This window comes from Thunnus maccoyii, chromosome 18, assembly GCF_910596095.1.
Source record: "Thunnus maccoyii chromosome 18, fThuMac1.1, whole genome shotgun sequence".
Lineage (NCBI taxonomy): Eukaryota > Metazoa > Chordata > Actinopteri > Scombriformes > Scombridae > Thunnus > Thunnus maccoyii.
In genome coordinates, this window is record NC_056550.1 from 18709520 (window position 1) to 18727297 (window position 17778).

General features: G+C 39.8%; 1 protein-coding gene across 1 annotated transcript; it reads right to left on the reverse strand.

The window, feature by feature from the left end:
- Nucleotides 1-965: 965 nt before the first annotated feature.
- LOC121883513 (myosin heavy chain, fast skeletal muscle-like) lies at nt 966-12222 on the reverse strand. The gene is made up of 40 exons (XM_042391811.1): nt 12169-12222; nt 11863-12085; nt 11482-11625; nt 11235-11391; nt 11097-11124; nt 10905-11016; nt 10725-10817; nt 10581-10644; nt 10359-10457; nt 10165-10268; nt 9925-10063; nt 9700-9818; nt 9438-9587; nt 9187-9357; nt 8795-9101; nt 8431-8501; nt 8255-8342; nt 8048-8165; nt 7818-7941; nt 7583-7719; nt 7215-7470; nt 6718-6960; nt 6434-6610; nt 6167-6312; nt 5961-6051; nt 5468-5857; nt 5198-5324; nt 4994-5112; nt 4022-4218; nt 3711-3894; nt 3456-3621; nt 3154-3278; nt 2699-3007; nt 2414-2617; nt 2176-2301; nt 1918-2088; nt 1687-1791; nt 1499-1594; nt 1239-1370; nt 966-1087 (listed from the first exon to the last, which is right to left on the reverse strand). Exons 2-40 carry the CDS (start codon nt 12064-12066, stop codon nt 1070-1072), a joined length of 5811 nt encoding a protein of 1936 aa, XP_042247745.1. The 5' UTR covers nt 12067-12085; nt 12169-12222; the 3' UTR covers nt 966-1069.
- Between the last annotated feature and the right edge of the window lie 5556 nt (nt 12223-17778).

Below are 17778 nucleotides of genomic sequence, written 5' to 3' on the forward strand. Positions count from 1 at the left end.
AAAACAAAAGCTTGAGAGCACTGACAAAAAGCAACATAACAACAAGAACAATCTGACAAACGAACAAAGGATCTGGGCCAGTATGAAGCGAGTGACTGATGAGGGAATGAGTTGCAGGTGAGCAGTGAGCGTAGTAGGCCAGGTAGCTGCAGGATTGATGAGAAGTGGGAACAGGTATGTAGATGGGGAAAAGAGGGAAATTCCACAGGCATTTGGTGGACAACTTGAGGATGGCAGGTGTGGGGAGTTGAAGGAATGAACATGGCCTGGGAGAAGTGAGTAGGGACTGGAGACAGAGAGTAATGCAGAGGGCTGGGGATGAGAGAGTGTGGCTGAGAGAGGGACTGATGTTCAGATTGTAACAGATTAAAATAAATAAATAAATTTCCCCCAAAAAACATGATTCATATAGTTGAGGGTAAGACAAATGGGTGGGGGTGCATGAAAGGGCTCCGTTCTACATAATGACCAGGTAAGAGACACAGTAAACACAATCTGTATCCTTAAATAAAATCTTTAACTCTATGTTATATAGAATACTGAACATGTTTTTGTTAATGGTATTGTGAAAAGTGTAACAAAGCTCATTATCCATCACTGGATAATTGACATAATAATGGGAATTAATTGTGGCTCTGAAGGTTATATTTTGCCTGTGATCCTGTATTTATGTAGAAGTTATGCCTCCTGAATTCTGACTTTGTAAAATGTGAAAGTATCTTTAAATCTTGAACCTGACACTGCTATCGTTCAGGTGATGCTAAGCAGAAGACAGTGTAATTTTACCGGACATTACCATTTGGGTATAAATCATGTTAATGTTGAGCTGAAAGACCTCCCCATCCAGCCACCTAAATAAGTGCTGTACTGCCACAACTTAAACTGATGCAGCTACTGTGTTGAACACTGTGTGCTCACTTAAAAAGAAACCAGAGAGTAAATAATACGGAGTTAATATTTTTAAATTATGAGGAAAAAAAGTTTATTGAATGAATACATTGTAAGAAGACAATTCAACAGCTAGTTCATATTTTATGAACTCTGTTGAAAGGCGCCAAAAGGATGTCTCTTATTCAGCAGCATCATGCTAGAAAGAAAACAGGAAAAAAAAAGATTCAGCATGTATTCTTATGATAAAAAATTGTATAAAAATATTTAGCTTATAGATAAACTTAAATAACTCCATTAAATTAAGGTGCCCACGTAATAATTTTTGTAAAATATTATCATTTGGTTACCTTTCCATGATCACGGCTCTTGACTCTCAGCTTGTTGACCTGGGACTCAGCGATGTCAGCGCGCTCCTGAGCTTCCTCCAGCTCATGCTGGACCTTCCTGAACCTAGACAAGTGAGTGTTGGCCTGCTCCTCCTGTTAAGGGTTTGGAGTGGAAGTATGATGTATTTTTTTAATATGACATCATATTAGTATGGTTTCTTTCTATAGTTATTGATTTGTGCTACATTCCTATATGAAAAATTACAAAACATTTGACTCACAGCCTCCTCAGCCTGTCTCTTGTAAGCCTTCACTTTGAGCTGCAGCTTATCCACCAGATCCTGAAGTCTATGCACATTCTTCTTGTCCTCCTCAGTCTATACAAAAAAAGGAGTGTTATGGATGGAGTACAGAAAGAAAATTATGAAATTAAGAAATCAGGATAGTTTTTAGTTAAATCAGATATTACCTGGTAAGTCAACTCCTTCACTCTCCTCTCATATTTGCGGACTCCCTTAACAGCATCAGCTCCACGTTTCTGCTCGGCATCAACTTCGGTTTCCAGTTCACGGACCTGTGATGTGATGTTGCACAGTTTGTCAAAACCTTGTAGAGGAATTTTAGTAGTGAAGAAGTTTTAATTTATTCCACATATTGAAAGTGTGATTAACATCCTGAAGCGAATTTATTATGAGCATACCCTTGACTCCAGTTTCTGGAGCTGCTTCTTGCCACCCTTCATGGCGAGGTTCTCAGCCTCATCCAGACGGTGCTGCAGGTCCTTGACTGTGACCTCCAGGTTCTTCTTCATCCTCTCCAGGTGAGCACTGGTGTCCTGCTCCTTCTTCAGCTCCTCAGCCATCATGGCAGCCTGAAATGATGGGCATCAAGCATGAACAAGTATTTGGGGAGGTGAAGTTGAATTTTATAAAAATAAGACTCATAAACATGAACTCACATCAGTGATAGCCTTTTTAGCTTTCTCCTCAGCATTTCTTGATTCCTGAATAGTGTCGTCCACTTCACCCTGAACCTGCACAAGATCAGACTCCAGCTTCTTCTTGGTGTTCAGAAGACTGGTGTTCTGAATATTAAAAAAAAGACACAGTTAATTTAATATTTGTTATGTATAACAAAGTTTGTATGTATATTCTATTCATTCTGTAGAAAGACATTTTGAACTATTGAATGTAAACCTGAGAGTGAAGCAGTCCGACACGCTCACTAGCATCAACCAACTCCTGCTCAGCCACTTTGCGTCCTCTCTCTGTCTGCTCCAGAGCAGCTCTCAGCTCCTCGATCTCAGCCAGCATCAAGCCATTTCTGCGCTCCACCATGGCAGCCTGCTCCTTCATGTCCTCATGTCCTCTGACAGCATCATCAAGGTGCAGTTGGGCATCCTGACAACACATGGAGGAAAAAAAGAGTTAACTTCCTTTGTTCTTCAACATTTGTTTATTCATTGATTAGACAAAGCTCACCTTGAGCTGTCCCTGGACATTCCTCAGTTGTTTCTGGGACTCAGCAGCCTGCCTGTTGGCATGGCTCAGCTGAATCTCCATCTCATTCAGGTCTCCTTCCATCTTCTTCTTGACTCTCAGGGCATCATTCCTGCTCCTGACCTCAGAATCGAGAGTGCTCTGCATGGAGTCAATCACCCTCTGGCTGTTCCTCTTGATCTGCTCCATCTCCTCGTCCTTTTCTGCAAGCTTCCTGTCAACCTCACCTTTGATCTGGTTAAGCTCAAGCTGAACACGGAGAATCTTGGCTTCTTCATGCTCCAGTGTGCCCTGAAGGAAAAAGTTTAACATGTACCTAAACGTTACCAGTCTTTCTCAGAAAAATTAAAGAAAAAATCAAATGAATACTTGCCATTACATAAATTCTTTTGTATTTTATCACATAAGTTGTCTAATATTGTAATCTAGTGTTTTACCTCTGCTTCCTCCAGTGCTGACTGAATTTCAGTCTTCTCAGTCTCCACAGTCTTCTTGGCTTTCTCCAGCTCATGGATGCTCTTTCCAGTTTCACCAATCTGTTCAGTCAGGTCTGAGATCTCCTCTGTAAAACACCAAAAGGCAAAATCCAGTTTAGAGAAACATAGACTATGCTGTATACATTATATCTAATAATTAGGTTCTAACACCACAAAACCTCATGGCCCACACCTAAAGAAGTCAAGGAAGAACGCTTACAATCAATATAATAGTTATATGAAATATCATGGGATTGACATACGCTGCAGGTTCTTGTTCTCTCTCTTCATGGTCTCCAGCTGATCCAGAGCCTCCTCGTAAGAGTTCTTCATTTTGAACAGTTCAGTGCTGAGAGAGCGAGCCTCCTTCTGGGCTCCTTCCAGCTCTGCCTGGCCCTCCTCATATTTCTGTTTCCATTCTGCAAGGACCTAGAATGATATAGATGAATAACAATGATTAATTTAGTAAGAGGGATTTGTGTTTCACTTGAATCAGTGTGGTTTTGATTTCCTCTTACCTTATCAAAGTTCCTCTGCTTTTTGTCAAGGTTGGCAGCCAGACCATTAGCTCTCTCTACATCAATCATGAGGTCCTCCACCTCACCTTGTAGCCTCTGCTTGGTCTTCTCCAAAGAGGCACACTTTGAGTTCACAGCCTCAATGGACTCCTCAGCATCCTGCAGACGCTGGGCAAGCTTTTTCCTGTAGTGAAGAAGTTTTTTTTTTTCTTTTACATTAACTTGCATATTGATAGCAAAATATGTGGGATGGTACCTGGAAAAGCAAGCAATTGAAAACTAATTTAAATTGTAAAAATGTAGTGACTTACTTGGCCTCCTCCAGCTCCTCAGTGCGCTGGATAGCATCAGTCTCATATTTGGTTCTCCACTGAGCCACTTCGCTGTTAGCCTTGGACATTCCACGCTGCAGCTCAGCTTTAGCCTCTTGCTCCTCCTCAAACTGCTCTCTGAGCAGGTCACAGTCATGGCGGGCTGACTGAACGCCATGGGCCAGGGCATTCTTTGCCTGATGAACATGGCAAGAGGTATTTTAATTGATCTATTAAATATAGAAATATCATCTATTTCTATCAATCTTGTTTAAATACGATTTGTCATGGTGGCACATGTTGATTGAGTCATTTAGTTTTGGATAATTTACTTTTACATCAGATTTGCTATTTCGTGTAGTGTGTGGGACTTTGTGGGATGTTAGGAACTCAGGTGGAAGGTGCTTGGTGAGGAAGGAGAAGCTGGTGTGTTAGTGGGATGTGCTTAAGTCATAAAAGACAAGGCTGAGGAGTAGCAGCAACACCCCATGAAGAGGATTAGATCCAATTCCCACAAATCTCCTGGTCAGTTAAATGGTAATATGGTGATAACATTCCTAAACAGGCAACCCAACATTCACAGCCACTAAGCCACTAAGGTGTAACACTGCATTAAGAGAAATATGTCCTATTCCCACAAATCCCCTGGTCAGTTAAATGGTAATACGGTAATAACACAACCCAACATTCACAGCCGCTTCAGACAGTGACTGGCCAGATATGATGGTAGGAAATGAAGCATAAGTTTGAATTTCTCTCTCAAGCTCTTTTTTCTGTTTTCTAACATGATCGGATGACATGTTGCAAGACCTTTTTTCCTTTTTTTTATGCTTAACAGCTAGGAGATCTGGTGGGTTAGTAGTAGGTGAAGAGTAACAGGTGATTGACTACATTTGAAAAGGAGGACTCATTTCATCCCTTGTTTAAAGCTAATAATAGCACATAGTATAGTAACATGTAAACTTGTTATACCTTCACTTCTTCCTCAATGTGTCTCTTCAACTCCTCAATTTGCTGAGTGTAAGCCTGTTTGCCCCTGGTCAGCTGGGAAACAAGAGCGTCTTTCTCCTCAATCTGGCGGGAATACTCACCTGAATGATAAATTGTAAATGTGTTATTTATCAAAATGATCATTACCTTTATTTTTTTTACTATTTTTTATCACAAGTGACTCACCATTCTCTGTCTGCAGTCTTGCCCTCTGTGCACTTATGTCATTCAGCTGGCGCACATTCTCATCGTTTTTGGCCTTCAGCTCACTCAGCTGGTCCTCAAGAGTTCTGCACATTTTTTCCAAGTTGCCCTATCCAGAACACAACATTATGTATTTAAACATATTTACATGAACAAAGAAAATGCTGAGCATTTATCTAAGTTGAAAGTTACTGCCATACTATCCATTATAGTTCATATTTATAAGCATAATGAAAGACACAAAACACTCACTTTGGATTTAGCTATAGCCTCCATGTTACTGGAGAGGTCATCAATCTCCATCTTGTACTCGCTCTTCTCCTTCTCAAGCTTCTGTTTGACACGCTGGAGGTTGTCAATCTGCTCTCCCAGCTCTGCAACACTGTCAGCCTGTTTCTTGCGGAGAGTTGCTGCAGTAGCTTCATGCTGCAGGGTTGACTCTTCAAGGTCACGGCGCAGCTTCTGGAACTCAGCCTCACGCTTCTTGTTCATCTCAATCTGAGCGGCTGTTGCTCCCCCAGCTTCCTCAAGCCTCTCACTGATCTCCTCAAGTTCCCTGGAGAGGTCAGCCCTCTGCTTCTCCACCTTAGCCCGAGCAGCCCGCTCAGCCTCAATTTCTTCTTCCAGCTCCTCAATACGAGCCTAAGTTTGATGATAGTAATATCAAGAAGGCTTATTAACACATACTGTAACAAGTGGTTTTTCAGTACAACATCAGAGTATAACATTCATGTCAAATACTAACCTGGAGTTCCTTGATCTTCTTCTGAAGTTGAGCACCAAGAGACTGTTCATCCTCAATCTTGCTGAGCAGCTGGCTGGTCTCAAACTCCTTCCTAGAAGAGGAAAAAACAGTTATTGCTGTTATAGTTTTAGTTTTGACTCAGGATCATTGTGTTGCATTATGGCAGTAGTTCAATGTAAGGGTTAAAGATGAAAAACAAAACTTGCTTCTTGATTTTCTCCTCAGATTGCTGCTTGTCATTCTCCAGATCCATTATGGTTTCCTGGGCCAGTTTCAGATCTCCCTCAAGCTTCCTCTTGGCTCTCTCAAGGTCCATACGGAGCTTCTTCTCTTGCTCCAGTGATCCCTCAAGCTTTTGAGATAATATTATAATGTTGACATAAAATAATATTTTGTATTTTTTATCATGGAATGTCAATTCTAACACACAAGCTAACAATACAAACATGTTATCAAAAGAAATGTTTTCTCACATCATCCACTTGCTGTTCCAGCTTTGTCTTGGCCTTGGTCAGAGTGTTGACTTTGTCCTCCTCTGCCTGGAGATCATCCAGCGTTTGTTGGTGAGCCTCTTGGAGGGCTTTCTTCTCCTTGGTTAACTTGGCAACAGACTCATCTTGAGATGCCATCTCCTCTGTCAGGTTTTTCACCTGGAAGTGTCAGGCAAGGTGCATTATTTCCATCACTTTATATGTTTGAAAGGTAATTTCATATACTTTGTCATTTTTTATAAATGTAGGTTTAAATTTATTCCAACCTTGTTTTCAGTTGCATGTTTCTCCTTCTCCACTTTAGCCAAGGTGAGCTCCAAGTCATCAATATCTTTCTTCAGCTCAGAGCATTCATCCTCCAGCTTCCTCTTCTTGCCAGTCAGCTCAGCATTGATTTCCTCTTCATCTTCCAGTCTCTCAGTTGTCTCTTTGAGTTTGGCCTCGAGTTGGATCTTGCTCTTAATCAGACCTTCACACCTTTCCTCTGCATCTGAGAGGTTCTCAACTTCCTACAGTACATTTTGAATAAAGTGTAAATCAATAAGTCAGTTATTCTCTGAATATATATATTTTCAGGATTAATACAAAAAAATAAATATACATTTTTAATATATTCATTAACATTTGTCAATCTTCATGTTTGGTAAGGCACATAGAAGATGAGATGACCAGAGGAGTATGTGCCGTCTTTAAATTTCACCTAGATATTTGAAAATGTTAGTGACAATGTTCAATTAGTATAGTGTGGATGTATCCTACTTACAGAAGCCACTTGCAGTTGCAGGTCATTCTTTTCCTGCACCAGGGAAACCATCTTCTCCTCCAGCTCCTTCTTCTTGGCCAGGGCAGTAGCCAGGTCTGTTGTCATCTTCTCATAGTTCTCCTTCATGTTCATCAGCTCCTTCTCAGTCTCAGCGCTCTTTAGAAGAGGCTTGATCTTGAAGTACAGATTCATCCATGGCCAGTTTTTCACATTCATGAATGAACGAATATTGTACTGAATACCGAAGACAGCCTCTCTGGAAAATTCATATATATAAAGTGTCATTTTTACTGCAACGTGACTTAACAAAAACAGCTGTATCTATTTCATTGGACAGAACAGTTCAGTGTACTGTATGACAATCATACCTCCTCTCCATCATCTTAACAAACTCCGTCCTCATGAGGAATCCTCTGCAGAGAGCTTGAGTCATGGTCACCAGATTAGCCAGTTTCTCATCTCTCATCTCCTCCAGTGTACCCAGCAGACCAGCTTTGAAGAACACCTGTGTGGTTGTTTGAAGGAACTCAGTCATCAGCACAAATTGATGCAAAAGGACATATGTACATGGCATATCTATTGAAATTGTTGATAGAAATTAACCTTAGTGTGCCCAAACTTGTACTGAGTGTGATCCACATCAATGGAGCCTAGCAGCTTCTCTGCAGCTTTCTTGTTGTCAATGAACTGTCCCTCAGGGATGACGCTGGCATTTAATACTTTGTATCTACAAGACAACATTATGTTGTTACTTACAATGACTCCACATCTTGGCCGACTGTTTTAACTCAGCTGAAATCAACTTGACTTGCTTATATTAAAAATTGCATCACCTCTGCTTGAAGTCACCATAGAGGATTCTGCTGGGGAAGCCCTTTCTGCAGATTCTGATGCCTTCCAGCACACCATTACACCTCAGTTGATGGATGACCAAGAAGTTCTCCATAAGACCTGAAAGTTGCAAACTCATACTGTTTCAAATATTTCTTTTAATCACTATGTCACATTTAGTTTGCAAAGCTGGGCTATGTGCTTCTAACCTGGGGTCTTTGATTCATTAGGAATCAGGCAACGGACAAAATGAGGGTGAGTGCTCCTCAAGTTGGTCATCAGCTTGCCCAAGTTCTCCTGTGGATCAACAACACAAGATAAGCGGTCAACAATATTTCAAGATGAGGTTTTTAATTAGCATCAAAAAATATGAAACAATTCATACCCTGAAAAGAGCAGACACAGTCTGGAAGGAACCACCTTTCTTCTTTCCCTTTTTGCCGCCGCCACCAGCCTCTGTTTTCACAAACATTAAATTTAATTAATGGCACTAAATAAATAACTTCGTAGAATTTCTCCTAAGTTTTCTTCTCTGTGGAAATGGTATTTTTTAATTAAGTCAAATGCGTGAATATATTACCACAGAGTACACATCAGCTTTATACTATGCCTGAACCAAGTGTAACAGACACACAGTTTCTATTTCTTACCATCAGCTCCACCGTGTTTTGCATACATTTTGCAACATAAACCATCATCTGTACTGATACTCAGAGTTTCTCATCACTCTGCTCAATCTAATTTCTCACCATCAGCTGCACCATGTTTTGCATACAGGAAGGCCAGAAGTTTGTTTGACGCCTTCTGATAGAGCTGGACAACTGAGTCATTCAGGGGGTCTTTGTTCTTGTCCAACCAGCCACTGACATTGTAGTCCACTGTACCAGCGTAGTGAACCAGGGAGAAGTGAGCCTCAGGCTTGCCCTTTACAGGTTTTGGCTTCTCAAAGGCCTTGGTCTTGCCGAGATGCTGATCATGCAGCTTGTTCTTGAAAGTTGTGTCAGAGGCCTTGGGGAACATGCACTCCTCTTCAAGGATGGAGAAGATGCCCATTGGCTGAGGAAAAAAAAAAAATTCACACAATGGAAGCAAACATTTGCACATGAATCAAGAAGCCACTTCGACCTTATTGACTACTTACCTTCTCAATAAGCTCAATGCAGGCAGCCAAGTCCATACCGAAGTCAATGAACTCCCAGACAATGCCCTCTTTCTTGTACTCCTCTTGCTCCAGGACAAACATGTGGTGGTTGAAGAACTGTTGCAGTTTCTCATTGGTGAAGTTGATGCAGAGTTGCTCCAAGCTGTTGAACTGCAATTACATGAATGTATTAAATTGCATGTCAAAAAATGTTGATCTTTGAATTGCTCAGACACTTTTCAGCCACTCACATCAAAGATCTCAAATCCAGCGATATCCAACACTCCAATGAAGTATTGTCTTGGCTGCTTTGTGTCCAGCATCTCATTGATACGGACGACCATCCACAAGAACATTTTCTCATAGATAGACTTGCACAGAGCCATGACAGAATTGTGGACCTAGAAATAAACATTTTAGAGTGAGATTTTGTCAGAATCATATTTTCATGTCAAAATGCAAATATTGCCCTTTTATATATTATTTTCAAACAATACATTTTCTTTATCTTACCTGTGGGACAGTCTGACCTTTGGTCACCATCTCATTTCCGACCTTGACTCTAGGGTAACACAGAGCTTTCAGCATATCAGCTGAGTTCAGGCCCAGGAGGTAAGCGATTTTATCAGCCACTGATGGAAAAACAAACCTTTAGCTATCTGTGAACTGGGACATGTTTACAAATATGTTACATACTAACCCTTGGTAGATTTCCTAAAAGACATCTATCAGAATTACCCTCAGTGCCATCAGGTTCAGCCTGCTCCTCACGCTGCTTTTGCTTGAATTGCATGTTGCCATGGTGCATCACAGCACCAGTCAGCTTGTAGATGCCCATCTTCTCCTCAGCAGTGAAGCCCAAGATGTCAATAGCAGTCTACATTGTACATGAAGCAAAGTTTGAAACATTTTCCACAGTTGTCTTAAGCATGCAAGATCTATTTAACTAAAATGTTGTTTTTTTGTTTGTTTTCTTACATCTGTTGCAATGAACTCCTCCACATCATCGATGCTTTTGACAGCGATTTCACCCTGACTGACCATTGGGTAGTCATAGGGGTTGGTGGTGATCAGAAGACCCTCTAGAGGAGCACAGTAATGATACCTATTATTGTTTAGTGTTGTCTTTGGTATTATTTCAATGTCATTTTCAAATTTGCATAGTAACATACCCAGGAGCTCAGGCTGGTGGCCAGTCATCAGCTGATAGAAGATGTGGTAGCTCCTCTCAGCAGACAACTGGAAGGTTACACGAGACTTCTCCAGCAGATCTAAGAAAAACGAATTTAAGGAGAGACTGTGAGATTACTCTATTACATTGTAATACTATTACTTTATCAAAGACCAGATTATAGCCCAGATGAGGCTTGAGTCATACCATGGTTGAAACTTACATGTTTCAATATCAGCTGAAGCCAGCTTTCCAGTAGAGCCAAAATGGATTCTGATGAATTTACCCTAGAGAGCCAGATCATTGATAACATCAGTTTTTGCAATTTAGTAAGAAAATACCTTGACATGTTTCCTGGATTACTTACAAAACGAGAGGAGTTGTCATTCCTCACAGTCTTGGCATTACCATAGGACTCCAGCAGAGGGTTGGCTGCAACAATTTGGTCCTCAAGGGAGCCCTGCAAGAGAGGATTTGAGTTACACAAGCTAAACATTCAAATTAACTATCCTCTGACGAACAGTTTTACCTTAAACAACCAATTTACCTGCATCTTGCCAGGTGTTGGCTCAGCCTTCTTGGCTCCAATAGCTGCAATTGTTGCAAAGTATTGGATGACACGCTTGGTGTTGACAGTCTTTCCTGCACCGGATTCTCCACTGGGGTATAAGAGACACATGTCAAGAATCTGCTTTATCGTCATTATATGATTTAGCATTACAGTTTCTGTTATACTTACGTAATCAGGATAGACTGGTTCTCACGATCTGAAATGCAAACAAACATTTCACATGAATTCCAGTTTTGTAATTCCTTCAATACACTCATGTTCAAGTTTAATTCCTACACAATTTAACACTGCTAACTTTGACCTTACCTGTGTGCATGAACTGATAGGCATTATCAGAGATGGAGAAGATGTGAGGTGGTGCCTCAATCCTCTTCTTGCCTCTGTATCCTCCCACAACTACAGCATCATACACTGGAAGCCACTTGTAGGGATTCACAACAACGCAAAACAGCCCAGAGTAGGTCTGTAATAGCACAAATAGAAAATAAACATAGTGTTAACATTTAGATATGCAGATATAAATGCACATCACATTAGTAAAGTGGAAACTCACGTAGATCATCCAGGATGCAAAACGCTCTTTGAGGTTATACAACACAGCAGGCTCATTGAGGTGGGTCATCATGGCCATGTCCTCAATTTTATCAAACTTTGGAGGGTTCCTGGGAAAGATTTCATCTTCTTTCACAGTGAGTGTCTGAAGAGATATAGTAAAAATACATTAAAAATGTTTTTACTAAGATTTTTTTTCTTCAAATTTAGAATTAATCAGATGGATGTCCTTGTTAACCACTGTGTCAGTGTGAATTTAAAAGCACTAAATGTTTTACTAAGATATAGTTTTAAATAAATGTTAATGGAAAGAATGGCATCCTCCTTCAATGGAAATAGATGGGAAAATGTTGTTAAAAAAGTAAAATAATGAGTTGCCTACCTTACCACAGTCTGTTTCAACTGTGGCTTTGCCACCCTCTCTATTCACAAGTTTACCCTTGAGATACATCTCCTCCTTTTCAGTCACAAAGAAGGCGGTTTTGGCATCAAAAGGAGCGGCTTGTGCTTCAATCCTCTCCCTCTCTGTTTTCCGGAGGTAGATGGCCGCCGGGCCATAGCACTCCATCTCCGCGTCTGTGCTCATGGTGGCACTTTAGTGGAGACTGAAAAAATAGAGTTAAAATATCAGCATGATGTCGTAATGGTGTTGTATCCATCTGATGTTGGAGATTTTGACATCTTTTACCTCAGCTGGTTCCAAAAAATGATGAGTGGTAGAGTATCTGGTGGAGTCAAGATGCTATAAATAAGATGATTAAATGTGAGTACAATAATTTTTTTCAGTTTGGTTTTCTCACTTTAAATCTTCCTGGCAGAATGTCAGTTTGAGAGCAGTCGAGCATGAAGGTGGTAAAACTTATTCAGATTTAACGAATAAGTGCTAGCTGAATTCAGTTGAATCATTAAAGTTCAATTCTCTCCCATCCCCTCAACTGCCCCCCACACCCAGAGAAATAGTACTGCTCTTAATGATCACTTAGTATAGAGTATGTGTTGAGACAGGATGTGTACTGCACATCAACACAAATGAATTAATTGTGCGATTTCTGGAAAAAAAAAGAAAGAAACTACTTAAATGTTTTAAGAGTATTTCAAGTAAATGGTTTTGGAAAACAGTTGCCAACTCATTTCAGGTATTGCTCAAAATAAGTTTCACATGCCAAATGAACATCAGCCAGTTGCTACATTTGATACTAAAGAAGTTATTAAAGAAGCATGATACAAGTGTCCTGGCAGATCTTGAAGGCTTATGCCCATTATGGCATGTTTGATTTGAATTCGGCTCACCAAAGAAAATATAATATATAATATATAAAAATATAGCAACATTTAACCCATATCATGAGGAGAAATAGTACTGCTCTTAATGATCACTTAGTATAGAGTATGTGTTGAGACAGGATGTGTACTGCACATCAACACAAATGAATTAATTGTGCGATTTTTGGAAAGAAAAAAAAAGAAAGAAACTACTTAAATGTTTTAAGAGTATTTCAAGTAAATTGTTTTGGAATAATATCTGCTCAAGAATACTTAAATATGACATGAAATTTCACCTGAATATCACTTAAAACAAAGATACCTCTGACAAAGAATCATTGACAATATGCATTAGTAATTAGCAACACATAAACTTTACCCACTGATCAATAGGAATTCAAACTAAGATCACAGTCGATACACTCACCTGTGTTGGGTGCCTACCAGTTCATGCAGAAGTCCAGGGCTGCCTCTTTTATAGAGGGTGGGAGTGCTTGGTCAGCTGTAGTCTCTCACTCAGTTTGGTCATGGCCTCATCCTGTTGCTTATTTTGTGGCAGTGATGTTTACACAGCTTGTAAGCATTTTAATTTGTAACTAGAAAAATACATAATGCAGTATGATGTTGAACAAATTGATTTGATTTTATCGCAAACGTGAATGTTATGTACACAATATGGGTGTTAAAATATTGAATATAATGTTATAAAAGGCAAATACCTTCCTCACTGCTAAACTAATTTTAATGTACTTTCAATATGCTTTCTTTCATCAGAAATGTTCACTATGAACACATTCTCTTAATGAAACAAGAGAAATTGTAGAGTATTAGAGAAAGGTTGTCAGACATACACACATACTTCAGTAAGACTTCAGTAAGCCAAATAGGACTTAAGGTTCTGCTTAAGGGAACATAAAATTATTTAGAGGGAAAGAAGGAGGTGCTTATTCATTCTGCCCTAGATAAACTCAGTGATTTACAAACTTGCTATTATAAATGTTGGTCCAGTTCTGCCTCCAATTGCAGGCATCAAATGATGGCCAAATTTTATCATTCATTAAATAGTGCAGAGTATGGTTTGTGTACAATGCCAATAAATGTAGTTCCTGACTCAAAGGACATGAAAGTTGAAACATGTAGTTAACATCAACAATTTGTTTTGTTTTTTTATTCATGAACAGCTTTGGGGGTTGGTTTTGGAAACTCCTCAAAATACCATCAGTATTCAGTTGCAGGACACTTGCGTATTCGAGATCTTTGAGAGTTCATACCTAAATGACACTAATATAAGACAGTTGTCAACAAATTTTAATTAAATGTTTATATTCACCTTTTAATAAAAATTAAATACAAAGTCTGAAGAAATATTATGTATAATGTTAAATGATGCTTGACCATGGTAATGCTATATTTACCAGAACTTGTGCTTATGAAAACGTTTGTGTTCCTGTATGTGCTGGTAATACAGAAAGAATAATATTTAAAAAATATACCATAATGCATAGCTGTGTTTGCGTACTATTTGATCTTATAAATTTTATAAATGTAAACTTGCCAATTTGAAAATCAAAGCACTTTATAAACTGAGATTACATTACATTCACATTTTTAATGGACCATGTCAGATGCATGCATGGAGCTTGGTTTTGGAAATGCACCCAAATTTTTGTAGTCTACAGTTACTGGATTCTGGCACATCTCTTACTCCTGTAATAAAATTAAGGATGAAGCACTATCCATAAGAGTTCAATCACCTTTTATATATCTCCCTAAATGGACATGAAAACAGTTGGCAACTCGTTTGAGATCAAGCCCAAAATAAGATCCACTCAACACAAAATGAACCTCATCTAGGTACTACATTTGATACTAAAGATCTTGTTAAAGAAGCATGACACTAGAGTCCTGGCAGATCTCGAAGACTTATGCCCATTATGGCATTTTGAGTCATTTTGGCTCACCACAGAAAATATATAAATATAGAAACACTTAGCCCATATCATGAAGTGGGTTAACAGTTGGTAACTTCTTTCTTAACAGATTTTGACTCATTTCAAGCTGGCTCTTGGGACATATACTGATTCATTTCAGCAAATGGTGGGAGAACTTAAATCAAATCAAATCAAATCAAGTTCGTTTATAAAGCACATTTAATAACAACCAGAGTTGACCAAAGTGCTGTACAATAAAATAACAAAAATAAAATAAAATAGCATAACATGGTCACAATAAAAATAGAGTAGAGATAACATAACAATGCTATCCCATAAGCATACACAAATAAGTCATAGTGAAAGATAAAGCCTCAACGATACTCAAAGGCCTGAGAAAACATGTGGGTCTGAAATTTAGCCTTAAACGTTTCTACAGAGGCAGAGCACTTAATTGAGAATTGTAAACTGTTCCAAAGTTTTGGGGCGGCTACTGCAAACACACAATCACCCTTACCCCTTAGCCTCAATCGAGGGACAGCCAGGAGCAGCTGGTCTAAGGATCTGAGAGATCTGGGGTTGGAAAGGGGGCAGACGAGCTTAGAGATGTACTGGGGCACCAGGCTGTGTAAACCTTTACAAACAAATAACAGAACCTTAAACTCAGGCCTATACTTGACTGGTAGCCAATGGAGGGACCCCAGTACAGATGTGATGCTGTCTCTTCTCCTGGTACCAGTTAGTAGTCTAGCAGCAGCATTCTGCACCAGCTGCAAGCACGACAAGGATGACTGGCTAATGCCCAAATAAAGAGCCCTGCAGTAGCTCAGCCAAGAGGTAATTAAGGCATTTGTGACAATTTTCAGATCAGTAAATGAGAGGAATGGTTTAAATTTAGCCTTATTTTTTTAGCTGGAAAAAGCAACCTTTCACAACAGTGTTGAAAATGAACACAAGATTTCTGGGATGGGCTTGAAAGTGATTAGCTATACCCCCGATGGAGTTGGAGGGACCAAATAAGACCACTTCTGTCTTACTATCATTTAACTGAAGACAATTGCCATCCAATTTTTTACATCCTGGGGGCAGTCAAGGGGGGACCTAACTGTGTTATTCATAGCTTCATAGCTTCTTTGCTGCTGATACTTATTGCATAAGTCCAAATCATCCCTTCAGAATGTATATTTTTATACATCTAAGAATGGATACATGTGGTGTTTAATGTGCATGTAGAGAGATTACACCTGCTTACCAGTGCAATAACCCTTAGCCTTTGTCTCTTGTTAGATATTGCATCACACAGGCTGCTATGAAGAATGAACCATAATTTGATAATGGGACTTTTTTTGCAGAAATAAGTGATCATTACAGTGACTCATGAGTTGTACCTTTTGTTTTAATGAGATATGGGATTTGGGATTCTGCTATGAAAAAGAAATCCACTTTGGAATATTGGTGGTTTTGATTTCTTTTGTTGCTTATGTTACGTTTTTAGCCTGTCACCATACAGTATATTTCCTTTAGGAGGATACTCAGGCACCACAAAAGTGATGTGAGATCCAGGCAACTTTCACCAAAAAGCCCTCAGGGCTAGCAGATGAAGGGCTGCCAAATGTCTGAATTGAGATGACTCATTCTGCTCCAGTATTCCAAGTCAAGCTTTGATGTCTTCCAGGGGACTTGGACTTGGAATATCTTGGCAACTTACATCTATTTGTCGCCTGTAACATCCCAATTAGAATGTTGCATGAATGCAGGAAAGCCCTGAGCCTAAGAAGAATTTGATTTGATAATTTATTAAATATGAGAAAAAAAGGTTCTTCATTCTTCAAAATAGTAGAGTATTTTTTTTATTAGTAAGTATTTTCTCATAATCCTTTATCACAATCTTGATGAATCTGGATTACAAAAGTCAGAAAATGTATTCACTCATAAGATCTTTGGAACTCAAAATATATTTATAATGTAGCCAGCTGCATACAGTATGATGCAACAAATGTAATACAAAATTCTATGCAATAATTTACCAACAATGGAAGAAAATTAATCAATAATTAATCTCTGCATGACTGTCTGAACTCTGCCAATCTGATAGCTCCATGTCATTTCAGCTATACTGGAGGATGAGGGAGGAGGCTCAGGCAAAGTTTATTTCAGCTCTTGTGTAGGCATTTCTTTGTCACTCTATACATTCACATTACAAAACTTTAGGTTATTTACATAACTCCAATTCTCTGAGTAATATGAGTGAGATGTCTCACTATGGGGTGCACGCCTCGCTGCAGACCTCAGAAGCATTAATCTCATTACGCCAATCCTGATTGGTTGCTGAATGTGTTCGTCCTCACCAGGTAGTGCCACCAACCTTAAATAGCTGCTGCGGACAACACGGTCTCATTCAAGATAAGCACCTCTTCTCACTCGCCCAAGCAAGAAGGGTTGTCTGGTGAGACATCTCACTCATATTATTCAGAGAACCAGGGTTATGTAAATAACCTAAAGTTTTCTTTCATAATATTCATTTTGATGTCTCACTATGGGATGTGGTAGCTCCCGTATTGCCAGACAGGCTTATCTAGCGTCCACCAACTCACAGGGAGAGCCGCTCTGTTCCAGCTACACATGGGGCAGAGACGTCCAGCATATAGAAACGGACAAAAGTGAGAGGTGAAGACCAACTCGCTGCAGCACAAATATACTGAACAGAAACTCCCCTGAGTAAGGCCTAGGATGCGGCCAAGCCACAAGTAGAGTGCGCTGGCACCTGCAGACCCTGACTTGCATATGCCAAAGTGATCGCCTCCACCACCCAGTGGGAGAGGCATTGCTTAGTAACAGGTTTTCCCTTATGAGGATTAGCCCAGGAGACAAACAGCTGATCCCTCCTCCTGAAACCCCCAGTCCTATCCATGTAAGTGCGCACCGCACAAACCGGACATAATGCACACAACCACTGCCCTCCAGGCGGGGCAGCGAAAGCCACAAGGTCAATAGGAGAACATGAACCAACCACCTTGGGCACAAAGGTCGGGTTTGGCTTCAGAGTCATCTTTACATCACCTGGGGTGAACTGAGGGCACGAGGGATGCACCTGGATGTTGCAT

Coding starts and splice junctions, on each gene's coding strand:
- LOC121883513 (XM_042391811.1), bottom strand. CDS start 12,066: ATGAGCACAGACGCGGAGATGGAGTGCTATGGCCCGGCGGCCATCTAC. Junction 6,611..6,717: donor AACATGCAACTGAAAACAAG/GTTGGAATAAAT, acceptor TGACACTTCCAG/GTGAAAAACCTGACAGAGGA. Junction 3,622..3,710: donor AGCAGAGGAACTTTGATAAG/GTAAGAGGAAAT, acceptor ATATCATTCTAG/GTCCTTGCAGAATGGAAACA.